This window comes from Carcharhinus amblyrhynchos, chromosome 1 (genome assembly GCF_965287045.1).
Source record: "Carcharhinus amblyrhynchos chromosome 1, sCarAmb.v2.hapA, whole genome shotgun sequence".
NCBI classification, from domain to species: domain Eukaryota; kingdom Metazoa; phylum Chordata; class Chondrichthyes; order Carcharhiniformes; family Carcharhinidae; genus Carcharhinus; species Carcharhinus amblyrhynchos.
Window position 1 is genome coordinate 58,290,373 of NC_137324.1, and position 14,861 is coordinate 58,305,233.

At 40.3% G+C, this 14,861-nt stretch overlaps 1 protein-coding gene across 3 annotated transcripts in view; it reads right to left on the minus strand.

The window, feature by feature from the left end:
* Positions 1–1,447: 1,447 nt before the first annotated feature.
* The window catches only part of LOC145340919 (potassium/sodium hyperpolarization-activated cyclic nucleotide-gated channel 1-like), a 279,038-nt gene continuing 265,624 nt past the window's right edge, over positions 1,448–14,861 (minus strand). Inside the window, exons 8-9 of one of the 3 annotated variants that reach the window (XR_013886320.1) lie at positions 4,845–4,900; positions 4,613–4,706 (exon numbers count right to left, since the gene is read on the minus strand). Coding sequence is in view for 2 of the 3 variants with exons in the window: in XM_080185500.1 (XP_080041626.1) it covers positions 3,835–4,706 (872 nt within the window). In the remaining variant the exon portion in view is untranslated. Of the gene's footprint in view, positions 4,707–4,843; positions 4,901–14,861 lie in introns of those variants that run through there. The other 2 variants (XM_080185500.1, XM_080185514.1) reach the window with 2 other exon arrangements.

Consider the following 14,861-nt stretch of genomic DNA (forward strand, 5'->3'; position numbering starts at 1 on the left):
GTATTTCCCAGGGGTGAACACAGAGTGTAGTAGTGTTGCAACATAAAAGAGGAATGTGGGCGGAGAGCCTACAGGATGAATATTCTGTTACAGAAGAAATACTGTTCCCAGGCATTAAGGGTTGACCAGTCTGCTAGCCTGGCTCAGATTCTTGCCATGGGTAGAAAGTAGCAGGAAATTTACCACTGCTGCATAAATTTACCATGCATTAAACACCTGCAATATAATTGGTATTTTTAACTTTGGCTAGTGAGCAGAATGGATGGCAGCGAATTGGCTGGTCAATAAATACCTTGCCTTGTGCAGCAACCCACCAAGGCTCCTTCAACAGCACCTTCCAAACTCACGAGCTCTACCACCTAGAAGAACAAGGACAGCAGATGCATTGGCACACCATCACCTGGAAGTTCTTCTTCTCAGTCGTGTACCATTCTAACTATGTTGCCACTGACACCATCACTGGGCAAAAAACCATGGAGGTCTCTTCCTAACAGCACCATGAATGTACTTACACCAGATCGACTGCTCAGCAGCTCATTCTCAAGGCTTATTAGGTCCATAAATATTGGCCTTGCCAGCAACCCACTTAATCCACAAACAAGTAAAAATACTTTGTTTTGGGAAAACAGAAATCTAAGGGCTAGAAACCTGTGTAAACAAAGGGCAATTCATTCCTGGATAGGACATGTCTGATTGTAGACTATAAAATGAAACAATGGAGTTCCACGCGAGCTTGTCAGCAGTTTGCACTGCTGCCTCACAGTGCCAGGGACCCGGGTTCGATTTCTGGCTTGGGTCACTCTCTGTTTGGAATTTGCACATTCTCCCTGTGTCTGCCTGGGCTTCCTTTAGGTGCTCTGGTTTCTTTCCACAGTCTGAAAGACGTACCGGTTAGATGCCGCAGCGTGCCAACTAGAGGAATTTCACAGTAACTTCATTGTGTTGTTAATGTGAGCCTTACTTGTGATTAATAAATAAACTTTACTTTACCTAGCTTTCTTTAAAAGAAATGAGGTGGTCGAGAGGGTGAAGTGATTGCCTGCTCATCCATTGTTATTAGGCGGCACGGTGGTACAGTGGTTAGTATTGCTGCTTCACAGTATCAGGGACTGAGGTTCAATTCTGGCCTCAGGTCACTGTATGTGTGGAGTTTGCACATTCTCCCTGTGTCTGTGTGGGTTTTCTCCAGGTGCTCTGGTTTCCTCCCACAGTCCAAAGATGTGCAGGTTAGGTGGATTGGACATGCTAAATTGCCCCTTAATGCACAGTAGGTTAGGGCAATTAGCGGGGTAAATATGTGGGGTTACGGAAATGGCTTTGGTGCAGACTCGATGAGCTGAATGGCCTGTTTCTCCACTCTAAGCATTATATGATTCTGATTCTAGATTTCCAGGTTGCATAGCTGAAGAACCTCACTGATTAGCCACTCACTTTGGATAATGTTGATTTTTAATATTTTGCTCCTTTTATGTTCAAATGTCCATTAAAGTTTCATTACAGGCAAAGACAGCAAAAAAATAATTTAGCTCATCCACTATGTTGTCTTTCAACAAGAATGTCACATTCAATGCTTCTTCCAGTAGCACCATTATCTAACATTGTACATCCAAACAGCCCCTGCTTTTGCCACATGGAGTTAATGAACATGAGAACTACAGTTAAACTGTGCAGCATTATCACATCTTAATGTAAATATATACAAAGATTATCTATTTGAGGTCATGGTGTCAACACCAGAATTCAGTATATATATATATCTTTTATAATTTACATAATGATAATCCTATTCAATCTTATTCAATTTCTGCATATAGATTGATATATACATTAATTTGTGCCATCTGCAATGAGCATAAACCTGACTTTCAAACAGATACATGGATGGCTTTATCCATTGAAATTGGCTCTCTGGATTTCCAATCACTTTATCTCAAATTATGAAGATGGAGATTTTAAAAAAAAATTTAACTTTCTTTTGCATTCATACAAATATAAAATGACCACAATTTAGGCACCATAACTTATGAATGTCTTTTACAAAGATAATCCTTTTAAAATAATTGCAAAGGAAAGCAAAATAATGTTAAACGAATCGAAAGACACAAGAAGGAACCTCACAAAACACAATTTCCTATTGAAATAATCATTTTCCTTTATTTGTTCCATCAGATTCCTTTAGTAATAATCATTGTTTTGCATTCCAAAAAAAAAATGTAGCCATTTGTGCTGCTTGTGATAAACATACTGTTCAAGTTAAAGCCATATTCTCTCCTGTGGCAAAGTGACTGAATTTATAAACAAGATTTTAGTCAAATGTATCCGTTATTCATCAAGATCATAGACAATCACAGTACTATTCGTTGAAGTGTGAAAAATTATCAGACAAATACTGTAGCCTTGTTGAAAGAGATAAACATGTCTGTGAATTTCAGTTTGATCAGACATTCGGGACTGATTTAATTTTGGTACAAAACCGAATCACACTGAAAGGATATGGGACTTCTCATGACCTTCCGAACCAGTGTTAAGACCAATGACCTCACAATTTTAAAAAGATGTTTCAAAAATAAGTTTACAGAGACAAAAAGTAGAAGCAGTTTACAATCAATATGAACTTCTTAAGGAGTTTAAAAATACCATTAAAATTATATGAGAGTATGGCTTTAAATCTTATCTTTAATGATGCATCATAACATCATACACAGAAATAAATGTGGATTTTATTTTCCTCTAAAATCAACACGTATGAACTACAAATTTTAAACATAGAAGATATGTTACCAAATACAATGAAAACAAGGAAACAAAATAAAGGAAAAAGATCTGTTTAACCTGACCTGTCGGTGTTATCTAACAAATAACCACTGTTTCAATGAAATAAGACATTGCAAATTGCACAGCACAGTATTCACCGACATCAAGTGATGCCTTTGAATGTATTTTTTTTAAACTATCTTCCTGGCCTACAAATTTATTTATTTTATTAAAGCTTAATGGGAAATAATGATACAAGTAAGGAAGAAAATAAAATGAATGAAAAATTCCTAGTTACCACAATAAGCAATTTTGTATTTATAGTAACATTGAAGATATGGATGCATTCTTTTGTCCATTTGCATGTCGTAGGTAAATGTTCTTTAGCGGAATTCATTAAAATGAAGCATACATTTAACATTGAAGCTGAAATAAGGAATGTCTTATCTATTTAGAAGAGATGTCAGATTTTTTTTTCAAGTTGGTCCTTAGTCCATCTATGAACATGCAGAAATATCACCCAGTATAATACTGGAACAGAATTTACAGAATTATCTATTGAAAGTTCATTACAAAACATATTAGATGTTGCATGCTTTGCTGATAAAGGACACAATATCTTGATGAATAGTTCTCAAGCAAGAAACACTGAATGGTGTAGATGATGCTATATGAAGCAGCATTGATATACTTTTTAAAAACTCAGTCCTGAACTGGATATGCATTGTTGTGCACTCAAAGAGATTTTTGTTTCAACAATATTATTGATCCAGCTGATGAGTTATTGTTACATTGCTCTTATTTTACAAGAGTTTATAAAACAATTCAACATGTCCAAAATCCATGGGGAAGGAAGACTGGTGATATACTAATTAGAACTCTGAAAACTATGATTTATAATCTTTTATTCTGTCATATCTTACATTCGTTGAGCTGTGCATGTGATGAGGACAGCAGTGTCCAATCTGTCAGGAGATGATAAGACTATCCTCATGAATGATGAGGTTGACTTATAGTTCATTGGTGAAGAATCTCAGTATTTAACGATAACAAGTCGGTATTGAACAAAAACCTTTAAGGTCATAAATTGGAGGGAAATCGTGGTCTTCCTTGATTAGTATCTGTATTTAAGACTGTAGATGTCTCCACATTTTGGGCTGGTGGAGCTACCTGTGGCCCTCGGAGTGGTGGCAAAGCTCCTGAGGACATATGCCGGAAGAGGGCCACCCTTTGAGGAACAGTGCTTCGGATCCCTCCTTGAGGCCCCGCACCTTGCGTTGTGGAGAGAGGTGCAGGTACGGTTGCTAATGATTCTCCGGAAGATGGATGCGGTCTGGCAATTAATGGTGTCACCTCGTGAGGCAGAGAGGGCTGAGATGCTGAGAGAGGTCTTGCTTCTCTGCTCAGGCTGCTTGTTTGCAAGCCCTGTGCGCTTTTGTTAGAATCACGCCGTTGGGCTGGGATGTGTACTTGCTGTTGCTGCATCAAGGACATCTGTGACACATTTGATGAACCATATTGGAAAGTTCGGCTTGCCAATGGACTTTGAACAGAAGGACTGGAAACTACAGCATTAAAAGAACCAGGTGATGGCACCACTGCCTGAGGGCTAGGCGTGGATGAACTCTGGTTGCGTGCAGTCTGAACCACTTGGGGCGGCCTTGTGTATGACTGAGAAGATGGTGAATTGGTATTCAAATTTGGTGAAGAAGTCTGCTGAAAATCTAACTGAGCTATATTTGGTGGCTGTGACTGCATAGAAGCTCTGATGACTGAGTTGCCAGAAAATGGGGGAAATACTCCAAAAGATGTATTAAGGGGTGTTTCCATCAATTGCACCATCTCCCGGTCCTGCTTCACCATCTTTTTGAGAAGTTCAGTCTCTTGATTATCAAAAACACCAGTGTTCAGATCACGTTGGACCTTATGTAGGAGGAGCGAATTCTTCTTTCCTGTAAAACAAAACAATATAACTTCTGGCATGGTGCAACATAATAAATACATCATTCTACATGCATAATGATAATTTTGATAAAATAACAGAAGATAACCCTTTAACAACAACATAAAAACATATAAGGGTTATCCACCTATCTTTCCAGATGAACCCTCCTTTATCTGCCTGCATTCCTGGATGTAGTTCACTCTGGAAAAGTAAAGATGGAACCTTTTACTGACATCTTAACAATTATATATTACACAAATAGTCACTGTTTTTTTCTTAGTTATTGTGTCAAAACATCCCGTAAGTTAACAATACCTTTTTGGACTGAGCCAAAATCTGTAATAGATCATTTTAAAGTCAGTGCGGGGATATTTTGATACCACAACTGTTAAAAAAAAGTCAATATTTGTATATTATATAGAAAATAATGGAAGGAATGCATGATAAAGATGCACACGGTCCCAAACAATCCATCACCAATCATTTGTTAATTTTTTTACAGCATTGTATATTGCTTTGATGAACTGTGAAACTGAGGAGCAACAGATGGAAATATTGTCAAAACCAACCGAATACACAGCTTGATGGCTGCAGTTAAAACAATTGATCTATTATATTGGAAAATGACAATTAAAGCTTTGTTCTGGTGCATGCTTTGATGTTAAAGTGAGGGCATTCTGAAAAAACCCTATTAAAACAGGTGCCTTCAGCATATTGTTAAAGTGCTGTCAATTTTCCTCTTTGATTAGTCACCAATCAACTATGGAGGTACTTTTAAGGAATTGTGCTCCCGACAGGCAACACTGCATTTGGAATCTAAATCTATAAAATTACCCAGATACCTTCCTCCTTGGTCTACTGGATATGTAACATAGCCTCATTATATGGCACTATGATAGCATTAATCAGAGGGAACAAGCCTGAGGGAAAACAATGTTGGGAGCCAATAGGTAAATGCAGCTGACACGAAGGAGTTTGGAGCTGGAGCCTTGAAGGAGTGTGAGAATTGGGGAGTGAAGTAATAAACAAAACTAAAAGTGACGTCAGCACAATGTTGATTGATGAGTAGCTGGTGACATTTTTTTAGCTTTTTTTGTTAAATTTAGCTAGTCCGATAAATAGTGGCATGAAAGGTTGTCTCAATCCCATGGAGTATGCATCCTGTTCCCTGTGGGAACGCAAAGATGCTTCTCAAGCTCTGGGCAACTGCATGTCCAGGAAGAGTCGTCAAAGAGTTCCATCTTTTAGAGTGTAAGCAGCTGGCATCACTGTGGTGTGGTCATGAGGTTTTGAGCTATGTGAGTAGCATGTTTCTGAATGCTGTCACCTTGCAGCTTAAGGGTACTTGGGCAAAGGGAGACTAGGTAAATGCCTTGTAATTGTGGAGGACCAGGCAGGATATATCCCACTCTTCAACTGGCATTCAGTTCAGAATTACGGGGAGGGTAATGATTCCCCTGCGGATTGCAGCCAGTCCACAGTGTAACCGGTAGCTCAGTGGCACACAGATGAAAAATTGGGAAAGCAATAGCGATAGGGGTCTATAATCAGGGAACAGACACATATGCAGGCTGCAGACATGAGTCCATGATGGTATGTGCCTCATTGGTGCCAGGGTAAAGGATGTCACTGAGCAGCTGTAGAGACTTCTGAGTGGAGAGGGTGGACAGGCAAAGGTCATGATCCATATCAAAACCATTGAAATAGGAAGTAAGAGGGATAAGGTTCCACAAGCAGATTTTATGAAAATGAGAAGGAGACCAGCAAGCAGGACCTCAAAGGTAGCAATCTCAGAATTACTCCTGATACCATATATTACTGAGTATGGCAATAGGAGGTTACAGCAGACAAATATGTGTCTGGGGAGACAGCGCTGGAGGGAGGGTTTTAGATTCCTGCAAAATGAGACTGGTTCGAGGGGAGGTGGGACCTATGCAAGCTAAGTGAGTTGCACCTAAATGTCCTTGCAGGGCAGTCTGCTGGTGCTATTGGGTTAGGGTTTAAGTTAACTTGGCATAGAGATAATATGAGAATTGGCTGTGTGGATGATAGTGAGGAAGAAACCGATAGACTGCAAGCAGATATTAATGGACTACTAAATTGAGCATAATAATGAGATGAAGGGCCTAGATAGCTTGGTAGATGGACACATTTCTCTTAACAGAGATGTCAATAACTAGGTGGCTTAGATTTAAAGTAATTAGTGGAAATATTAAGGGGGAATTGGGAATATGTGGTGAGGGTCTGGAACTTGCTGGCTGAAAGGTTGGCAGATAGAGGAAGAAACTCAATAAACTTAAACCATGCTTGGATATATACCTGAGGGGTCATAACCTGCAGGGCAACAAATCAAGAGGTGATTGGCTGGATTAGGCTGAAAAGTTTTTTGGCTGGCATGAACATAATGGAGTGAATGGCCTCCTTCTGAGCCATAGATTATTCTATGGGGAGAACTTTTAGCCTCTGATAGGTGTGAGCATGGAAGTGGGCGGGCAGACACAAACAGTTTTCACCATTGGCCAGTCTGCCACTTTCTCGACACATTCTCCCCCAGGCCATTTCCCAAGTGGCAATACCATCCACCTGCAAATGATCGTAGCCAACAGAGTCTACTGAAGGCCAATTCGGGTCTATTGTCAGAGGCTAACTGGAATGTTCCAGCCAGTCATTCGGCTCCCCCTCCCCTCCACAGCCCCAAGGCATTGGGGAACAGGCCAGTTGCCTGGAGGCAGTCTCCCAGTGGCAGGCAGAGGGGCCAATGCCCGAATAAAACTTCTAAGCCCTCCCCATATGCCTAGCTTCAGCTGTACCCACGGGCTGCCCTGAGAAGAAATTCCCACTCTACAATGGTTGCTTAGCTGCAAAGGGCAATTTTTATTTTGAAGTTAAAACATTTGGAGGGAGAGCAAATCCGTTTTGGGGTGCCCCTCTCTGACTTACCTGGAAAGACGACCTGCTGTTTCTTCATTGCTGGAGGACCTCTTACTGGCCCTCCCACTTCCAGACCCCACCTGTCCTCCTTAATTAGGTGGAGAGTCCACCCTCTAGCCATTAATTGCCCAATTCAGGTAAAGTCACAGCTGAGTTTCTTCCCACACAGTGTGGGATTCTGACCCCAATTTGGCCCTGATTTTGGGGTCCTGAAGCCCGTGGGGCGTATCTTGCCCTAATTTCTGTTTCCTGTCTCCAAGCCTGGGCACACTGGGAGCAGTGAGTTCCAGAAAACCAGGCATATGTGCAGAGAAACCCATATAATTATCCTTCAATAATGTAAATTGGGTGGAAAATGTTTCAAGTGTGCTCTGATCCAATTTTCCAATATTCCTTGCACGTAGATGATCCAGCAAATTGTCTCCTTAGATTGGAGCTGCTGATTATGAGAGCTGATCTATGCAAATAATTGAACAGATGAGATTGGTAATAATAGACAGGGGAATACAGCCAGAGAAAGGAATTTCGAACAAAATCATGTACAGGATGTTTATTAGCCCAAATTCCCAAGAAATAGTTTTTTTTTGGAAAACTGCTGTTGTGGGACAAACTCAAAGGATGAGCAACAAAAATGTTCTTTCTTTTTCCTTCCTCAGGGTTTAAAACATACAAGTTCAGGGTGGAATCTGCTGTACTTTTGCATTGATATGAAGCATTTCAAAGTTAATCTCAGAAAGTAGTAGTATAATGTCACTATCAGGGCAGTTGATTTTGTGCGTACTGTGTGGCCTAGGGCCTGCCTCCCACAGGGCATCCTCACAGTGTATCAATCTTCACATTGGTTAAGGATATAAATACACTCCGATACAAAGCCTCAATTTAAAAATGTCTAGATAATCCATTGAATCTCTGAAAAACTTGTGCAACTTTGTACAGAATGGTTTTAATATTGGATCAAAAAATCTTCTCTGCTTCCCCACTACATCAACACTCTCTTAATATTAAAAGCTGACTGCAGGAAGAACGGAAGTCCGCTTACATTTTGAAACATACATAAGTAACTCCATAGTAGCAGTATTACTGAACTGATCAAATTGCAGCATGAAAAGATTGTGCGGACTGCATGGTGCTGCCAACAGGACCTGTCCCAAGTTAATAGATGCAGCATTACCGTCTCAAATTCTTTTTGATCTGACACTTCATATAGTACCAGGCACAATGGGATTAAAGAGATAAATACAGATAAAAAGGAATGTGTGAATCTGCTAATCTGAAATAAAAACAGAAATTGCCGGAAATAAACAGCAGGTCAGTCAGCAACTGAAAGAGAAAGATAAATTAATGGGTTTTGTAAAGGCATGTAGATAATTAGGCATTTTTGCAGCATCATTTCAACATTTAGTTACAAAGCTTATCAAATTGTTCACTCAATGTATATAGATTCCAAATTTAGAAAGCAATTTCATTAAATAGTGACATCAAAGAACCATTTAACTTCACTGTGTTGTGAACATTTCTATGAAACAAATTTCCTACATACAGTAACTACGTCAGATCATTGAGTTCTCTAAAGGTATAATTAAAATGATGTACCTACAATAGATTATAAATCATTTTATTTCTTAATTTGGCTGCTTTGCACAACTATAAACGTCCACTTGGCTCACAAACTTTGTATTCGTTGGCCCAGTAAGAGAAGTCTGTCAGAGAATTTACAATTTGGACATGCAATACTATGGTGAAATGATCAGAACACTTGATAATCATCATGGTTCTGTTCACAATTTCAATCTTTCCAGGTGCAATCTTGTGAAACTAAAGTGATGTCCCGGCAATATGTGCAATTAAACAATAAACAAGTGACTGAGTCAGCTCTGGGTGCAAGTATGTAACACATGGACATTAGGGGATGGGAATTTGCAAAGTAAAGTAAAAGTAAAGTTTATTTATTGGTCAAAGAAAGGCTTACATTAACAGTGCAATGAAGTTACTGTGCAATTCCCCTCGTCTCCATACTTCAGCGCCCGTTCGGGTCAATGCACCTAACCAGCACGTCTTTCAGAATGTGGGAGGAAACCACAGTACCCAGAGGAAATTCACACAGACACGGGGGGAGCATGCAAACTCCACACAGTGACTCAAGCCGGGAACTGAACCTGGGTCCGTGGTGCTGTGAGACAGCAGTGCCAACCACTGTGCTGCCCTGTGTCACCATGCTGCCATATTCACCGAATTATTAGAATATTTTATTAGAATCCCTACGTGTAGAAGGAGGTCATTCGGCCCATCAATTCTGCACTAACCACAATCCCTCCTCGGCCTTATTCCCACAACCCTACATATTTACTCTGCTAATCTGCAATGAACCTAACCCGAACATCTTTGGATTGTGGGAGGAACCCTGAGCACCCAGAGGAAACCATGCAGACATGGGGAGAACATGCAAACTCCTCACAGACATGACCCAAGCCAGGAATTGAGCCCAGGTCCCTAGAACTGTGAGGCAGCTGTGCTAACCACTGTGCCACCCTGCCACTGAACGGATTGTTCCAGGAACATATTTTACAATACATTCTCACAGGACAATTAAGTTGGAAAAGGCCATTCAGTCCATCTGAATTCATCCACCTTTGCAAGGTCAAGGATGGACAACAAATGCTGGCCTAACCAGCGATGTCTACATCCTGTGAAATAACTTAAAAATCCTTCCTGAAAGAGACTAATGTCCTCCCATAGTAGAAATAAATTGTGACTTAAATTATTGCTTTTTTTATTAATTCGTGGGATGTGTACATTGATGGCTGGAACAGCATTTATTGCCATCTCTTCTTGCCTTTTGGAAGGTAGCTATGAGCTCTCTTCTTGAACAGCTACAATCCAGATACACGCACTATGCTGCTAGGGAGGTCGTTCCAGGATTTTGATCCTGTGACAGTCAAAGAAAGTTTCTAAGTCAGGATTCTCAGTGGATTGGAGGGGAACTTTCAGATGGTGGTGTTTCCACATGTCTGCTGTCTTTGTCCTTCGAGATGGTAACAGTCATGAGTTTGGAAGGAGCTCCCTAAGTAGCCTTAGTGAGTTCCATCTGGTACACATTGCTGTAACCGTGTGTTGGTGGTGAAGGGAGTAAATACTTCTGAATGCGGTGGCAATGAAGTGGACTGCTTTGACCTGGATGGTGTTGAGCTGGAGTGTTGTTGGAACTGCATTCACCCAGGCAAGGGGAGAGTGTTCCATCCCACTCCTGGCTTGCTCCTTGTAGATGGTGGATAGGCTTGGGGGAGTCAGGAGATGAGTTATTTGTTGTAGGATTCCTAGCCTCTGACCTGCTCTTATAGCTTCAGTATTTAAATGGCTGGTCCAGTTCAGTTTTTGGTCAATGGTAACCCTCAGGATGTTAATGGTGGGGTCTTCAGCGATGGCAATGTTATCAAATGTCAAAGAGCTATGGTTAGATCATCTCTTGTTGGTGATGGTCATTGCTTGGCACTCGTATGGCACAAATATTACTTACACCTTGTCAGTCCAAGCCTGGACATAGGCTGTATTTGGACGTGGACTGCTTCAGTATCTGAGGAGTCACAAATGGTGCTGAACATTGTATAATCAGCACTGAAAATACCCACTTCTGACCTTATAATGGAAGGGAGATCATTGATGAAGCATCTGAAGATGGTTTCTGGGGTATTTGCCTCTATGACACAATGTAGAAGTTTATTTTACTTGTTGGACACTCTTTGTGGTTAGCCATGGCAATCTCTTGGCTCTGAGTTAGAAGATTGTGAGTTCAATTCCCACTCTATGGCCTTGCATGTAGTATCTAGATTGATATTTCAGTGCAGTACTGAGGAAATGCTACACTGTCAGAGGTGTGTCTATCAGATGAGATCTAAAGCTGAAGTGCTGACTGCCCTCTCAGGCTTGCCCAAAATTGAGCCTTGGGCCTTATGGTTGAATTGCTGGCACTTGCCCTGCCTCCAAAAACAGCTCACAAATTTAAAGTGGGTGAACATCAGGCTGTTTGTCCAGCAGTCAATGCTCTTGATACAAGTCCTGAGAGGTGGGATTGCAGTGGTAATAGGAAGGAGCTACCTGCCAGTTATTTTATTTTTACGGTATTCCTCTTGATCTCATAGCAATATTTTTGACAACTGCAACATGGAGCAAATGTGTTTCTATTGCCAGCTCCTATATAGGCTGCAGCCTAGAATCCTGAGCAAAGCAAACCTAAAGCCTGAGCCACTCACTCCAATTTCAGGAAGAGGAAATTTAGCAGATGTGGAGCCCTGTGTGTACTTGGCAAAGGACTTAATGTATGTTTTAGGGCTGAATAAAAAACATCGCCTGATCCAATATTAGTTCAGAGATCCTTTAAGTAGACGATAGGCACTTTAGATATCTCTTTTACACTTTTAAAATGGGCATAACAAAGTCTAATTTTATTCTACTATGTTTCATACTTAACTTTGGAAGTTTAGGTAAAACAGCAATTCTGGTTAAAATGCATGTTCTTAAATTAAATCTCTAAAAATAGGTGTACTTTTAATATGTTGTTGTTAGAAATTGAATCTTCCTTGATATTCTCAAAATCTACAAAGAAAGAAGCAACTTGTTGGATTTGGTCAATTTTTGACATCTTAATGACAGCCTGAGGTAGATTAGTAGGGCTTTACATAAGCAAATTATAGAAACTTCCTGAACACTGAACATCCCAAAGTGATTTTAAAGTATGCTGTTCTTGTAATATGGACAAATGCAGCAGCCAATTCATACACAGCAAGGGGTCTCAAACAACAAAAGCACCAAACAATTGTATTTTTGTGTTGGTTTCGGGATAAAAATTGGCCAGGACACTGGGAGAACTTCCCATACCCTTTTCAAATAATGCTATGGAACTTTTACTTCTACCAGAGAGAACAGGTGAGCCCACAGTTCAATTTCTCACCCAATAGTCCTGCATTGGACTGAAACATACACGGATTTCTGTGGTGGGAGTTGGATGCACAATTGCTTGACTCAAAAGCAAGTGCATGACCACTGAAGCAATGCCAAATTCTGAATGATAATTAGGAACTAAATCGCTACTCAATCATTCTGAAAGCTGTGGCAAAGGGATTGAGTGTCTGTTCGTTGAAACAAACAAAAAAAATAAAGCTTTTAATATCATTATCAGGTTCCAATTAACACATCAGGTAGATCAGATTACAATATATATTGAAACAGGTCTTGCACTCGTTGTATGCTATGCTTAATCGAATGTCTATCTTCTGTTCTAAACAGGATTATTTCAGGTTTGCAGATAGAATTAATTTTGTTAATAGGAATGGAGCTTCTCATTATTGCTATCAACTTGCTTATTAAAACCATGAGATCAGGTTATTTAAATAGTATTAACCTTTGGAGTACTGGATTGTCAATGGTGCATTAAAACAACGGGAATAGGCAATTACAGTGTCTATTTTAGGATTTGTTTAAATAATAGGTATTTCGTGATGCAGTGTTTTACAATTTTAAATCATTCAACAGAAACTTATCAACGAATGACTTCCTGCAAATTACTTACTGCTAGATTCAGTGCAACATATTTAAAACTGTGAAATGTAGTTGCAAGGGGAATACTAAAACAAATAGCAAAAGATCAAAGTAAAACAAAAGCAAAGGAGAAGAGGAGAATGTGGAAGTAAGATGGTAAAACAAAGAACTGGGCAAGATCAAATGGTTTCAAAGACACAGCAATTTTACTAGGTGGTTCCTACGATGGGGACAAAAACATTCTCCTATTATAATTTAACCCTACGTTTTTGGCTCTGGGGAAAGCACACCAATATTACTTAACATACTACAAGAACAAATACAACATGTGTTTATACAGCCTGGTTACTGTAGAAAAACATTCAGATGTTTCATTTTGCTTTATTCTTGTATGGAATGTGGACATCCCTGGTAAGGCCAGCATTTTATCGTTCATTCCCAAATGTCTTTGAGAACCTTGTGGCACAGCTGTAGTCCATCTGATGTAGTAACATCCATTGTGCTGTTAGGGATGGAGTTCCAGAATTTTGACCCAGTGAAAATGAAGGAATAGTGATATAGTTTCAAGTATTGTATGGCTTGGAAAAGAACTTGAAGATGATGGTGTTATCATATATCTGCTGTCCTTGGTTTTCAGGATGGTAGAATTTGTTTATTGGAAATTGCGGTTGAAAGAAGCTTCACGGGTTGCTGCAGTGAATTTGGTAGATAATGCACACTGCTACACTGTGTCCCAGTGATAGAGGAAGTGAATGACAATGAATGGGGTGCCAAGCAATCTGCATGCTTTGTCCTGGACGGTGTCAAGCTTCTCGAGTGTTGCTTCAGCAAGGCAAGGGGAGAGTATTCCATCACACTCTTGACTTGTACTTTGTAGGTAGTTTGTGGGAATTGGAGAGTCAGAAGGAGAGTTACTTCTGAGAATTCCCAGACTCTGGCCTGACCTTTTTTGACTGGTTAAGTTTCTGGTCAGTGGTAGCCCCCAGGATTTTGACAGTGGGGTATTCAGTGTTGGTAATGCTTTGAATGTCAAGGGACGATGGCTAGATTTTCTCTTTTTGAAGAAGGTCGTTGCCTGGCACTTATGTAGTACAAATGTTGCTTGCCACTTATTAGCCCAAGCCTGGATGTTGTCCATATCTTGTTCCATTAGACACAAACTGCTTCAATATCCAAAGAGTCAAGAATGATACTGAGCACTGTGCAATCATCAACAAAGACTCGCACTCTGATCTCATGATAGACAGTCATCGATGAAACAGTGAAATATAGTTGAGCCTTGGACACTACCCTGAGGAGCTACTACGGTGATGTTCCGATCCTTTGGTCACGATCATGTTTGGCCTTCGACAAGCACAATCTTCCTTTGTATTAGGTATGACTCTGCCAGAGGGAATTTTCCCTCCAAATCACATAAACTTCAACTTTGCCAGGGCTCCTTGATGCCACGATCAGTCAAATGCCATCTGCGTAAGAACAGTCACTCTCACCAACTGTCTTGAATTCTGCTTTACTTTCCATATTTGGACCAAAGCTTTAATGAGGTCTGGTGCTGGGTGGCCCTGGCAGAACCCAAACTGAGCATCAGTGAGCAGGTTATTGAGAAGCAAGTGCTGATCAACAGCACCAATGATGACCATTCAGTCTTTGCTGATGATTGAGAACAGACTGATGGATTGGTAATTTGCTAAATTGGGTT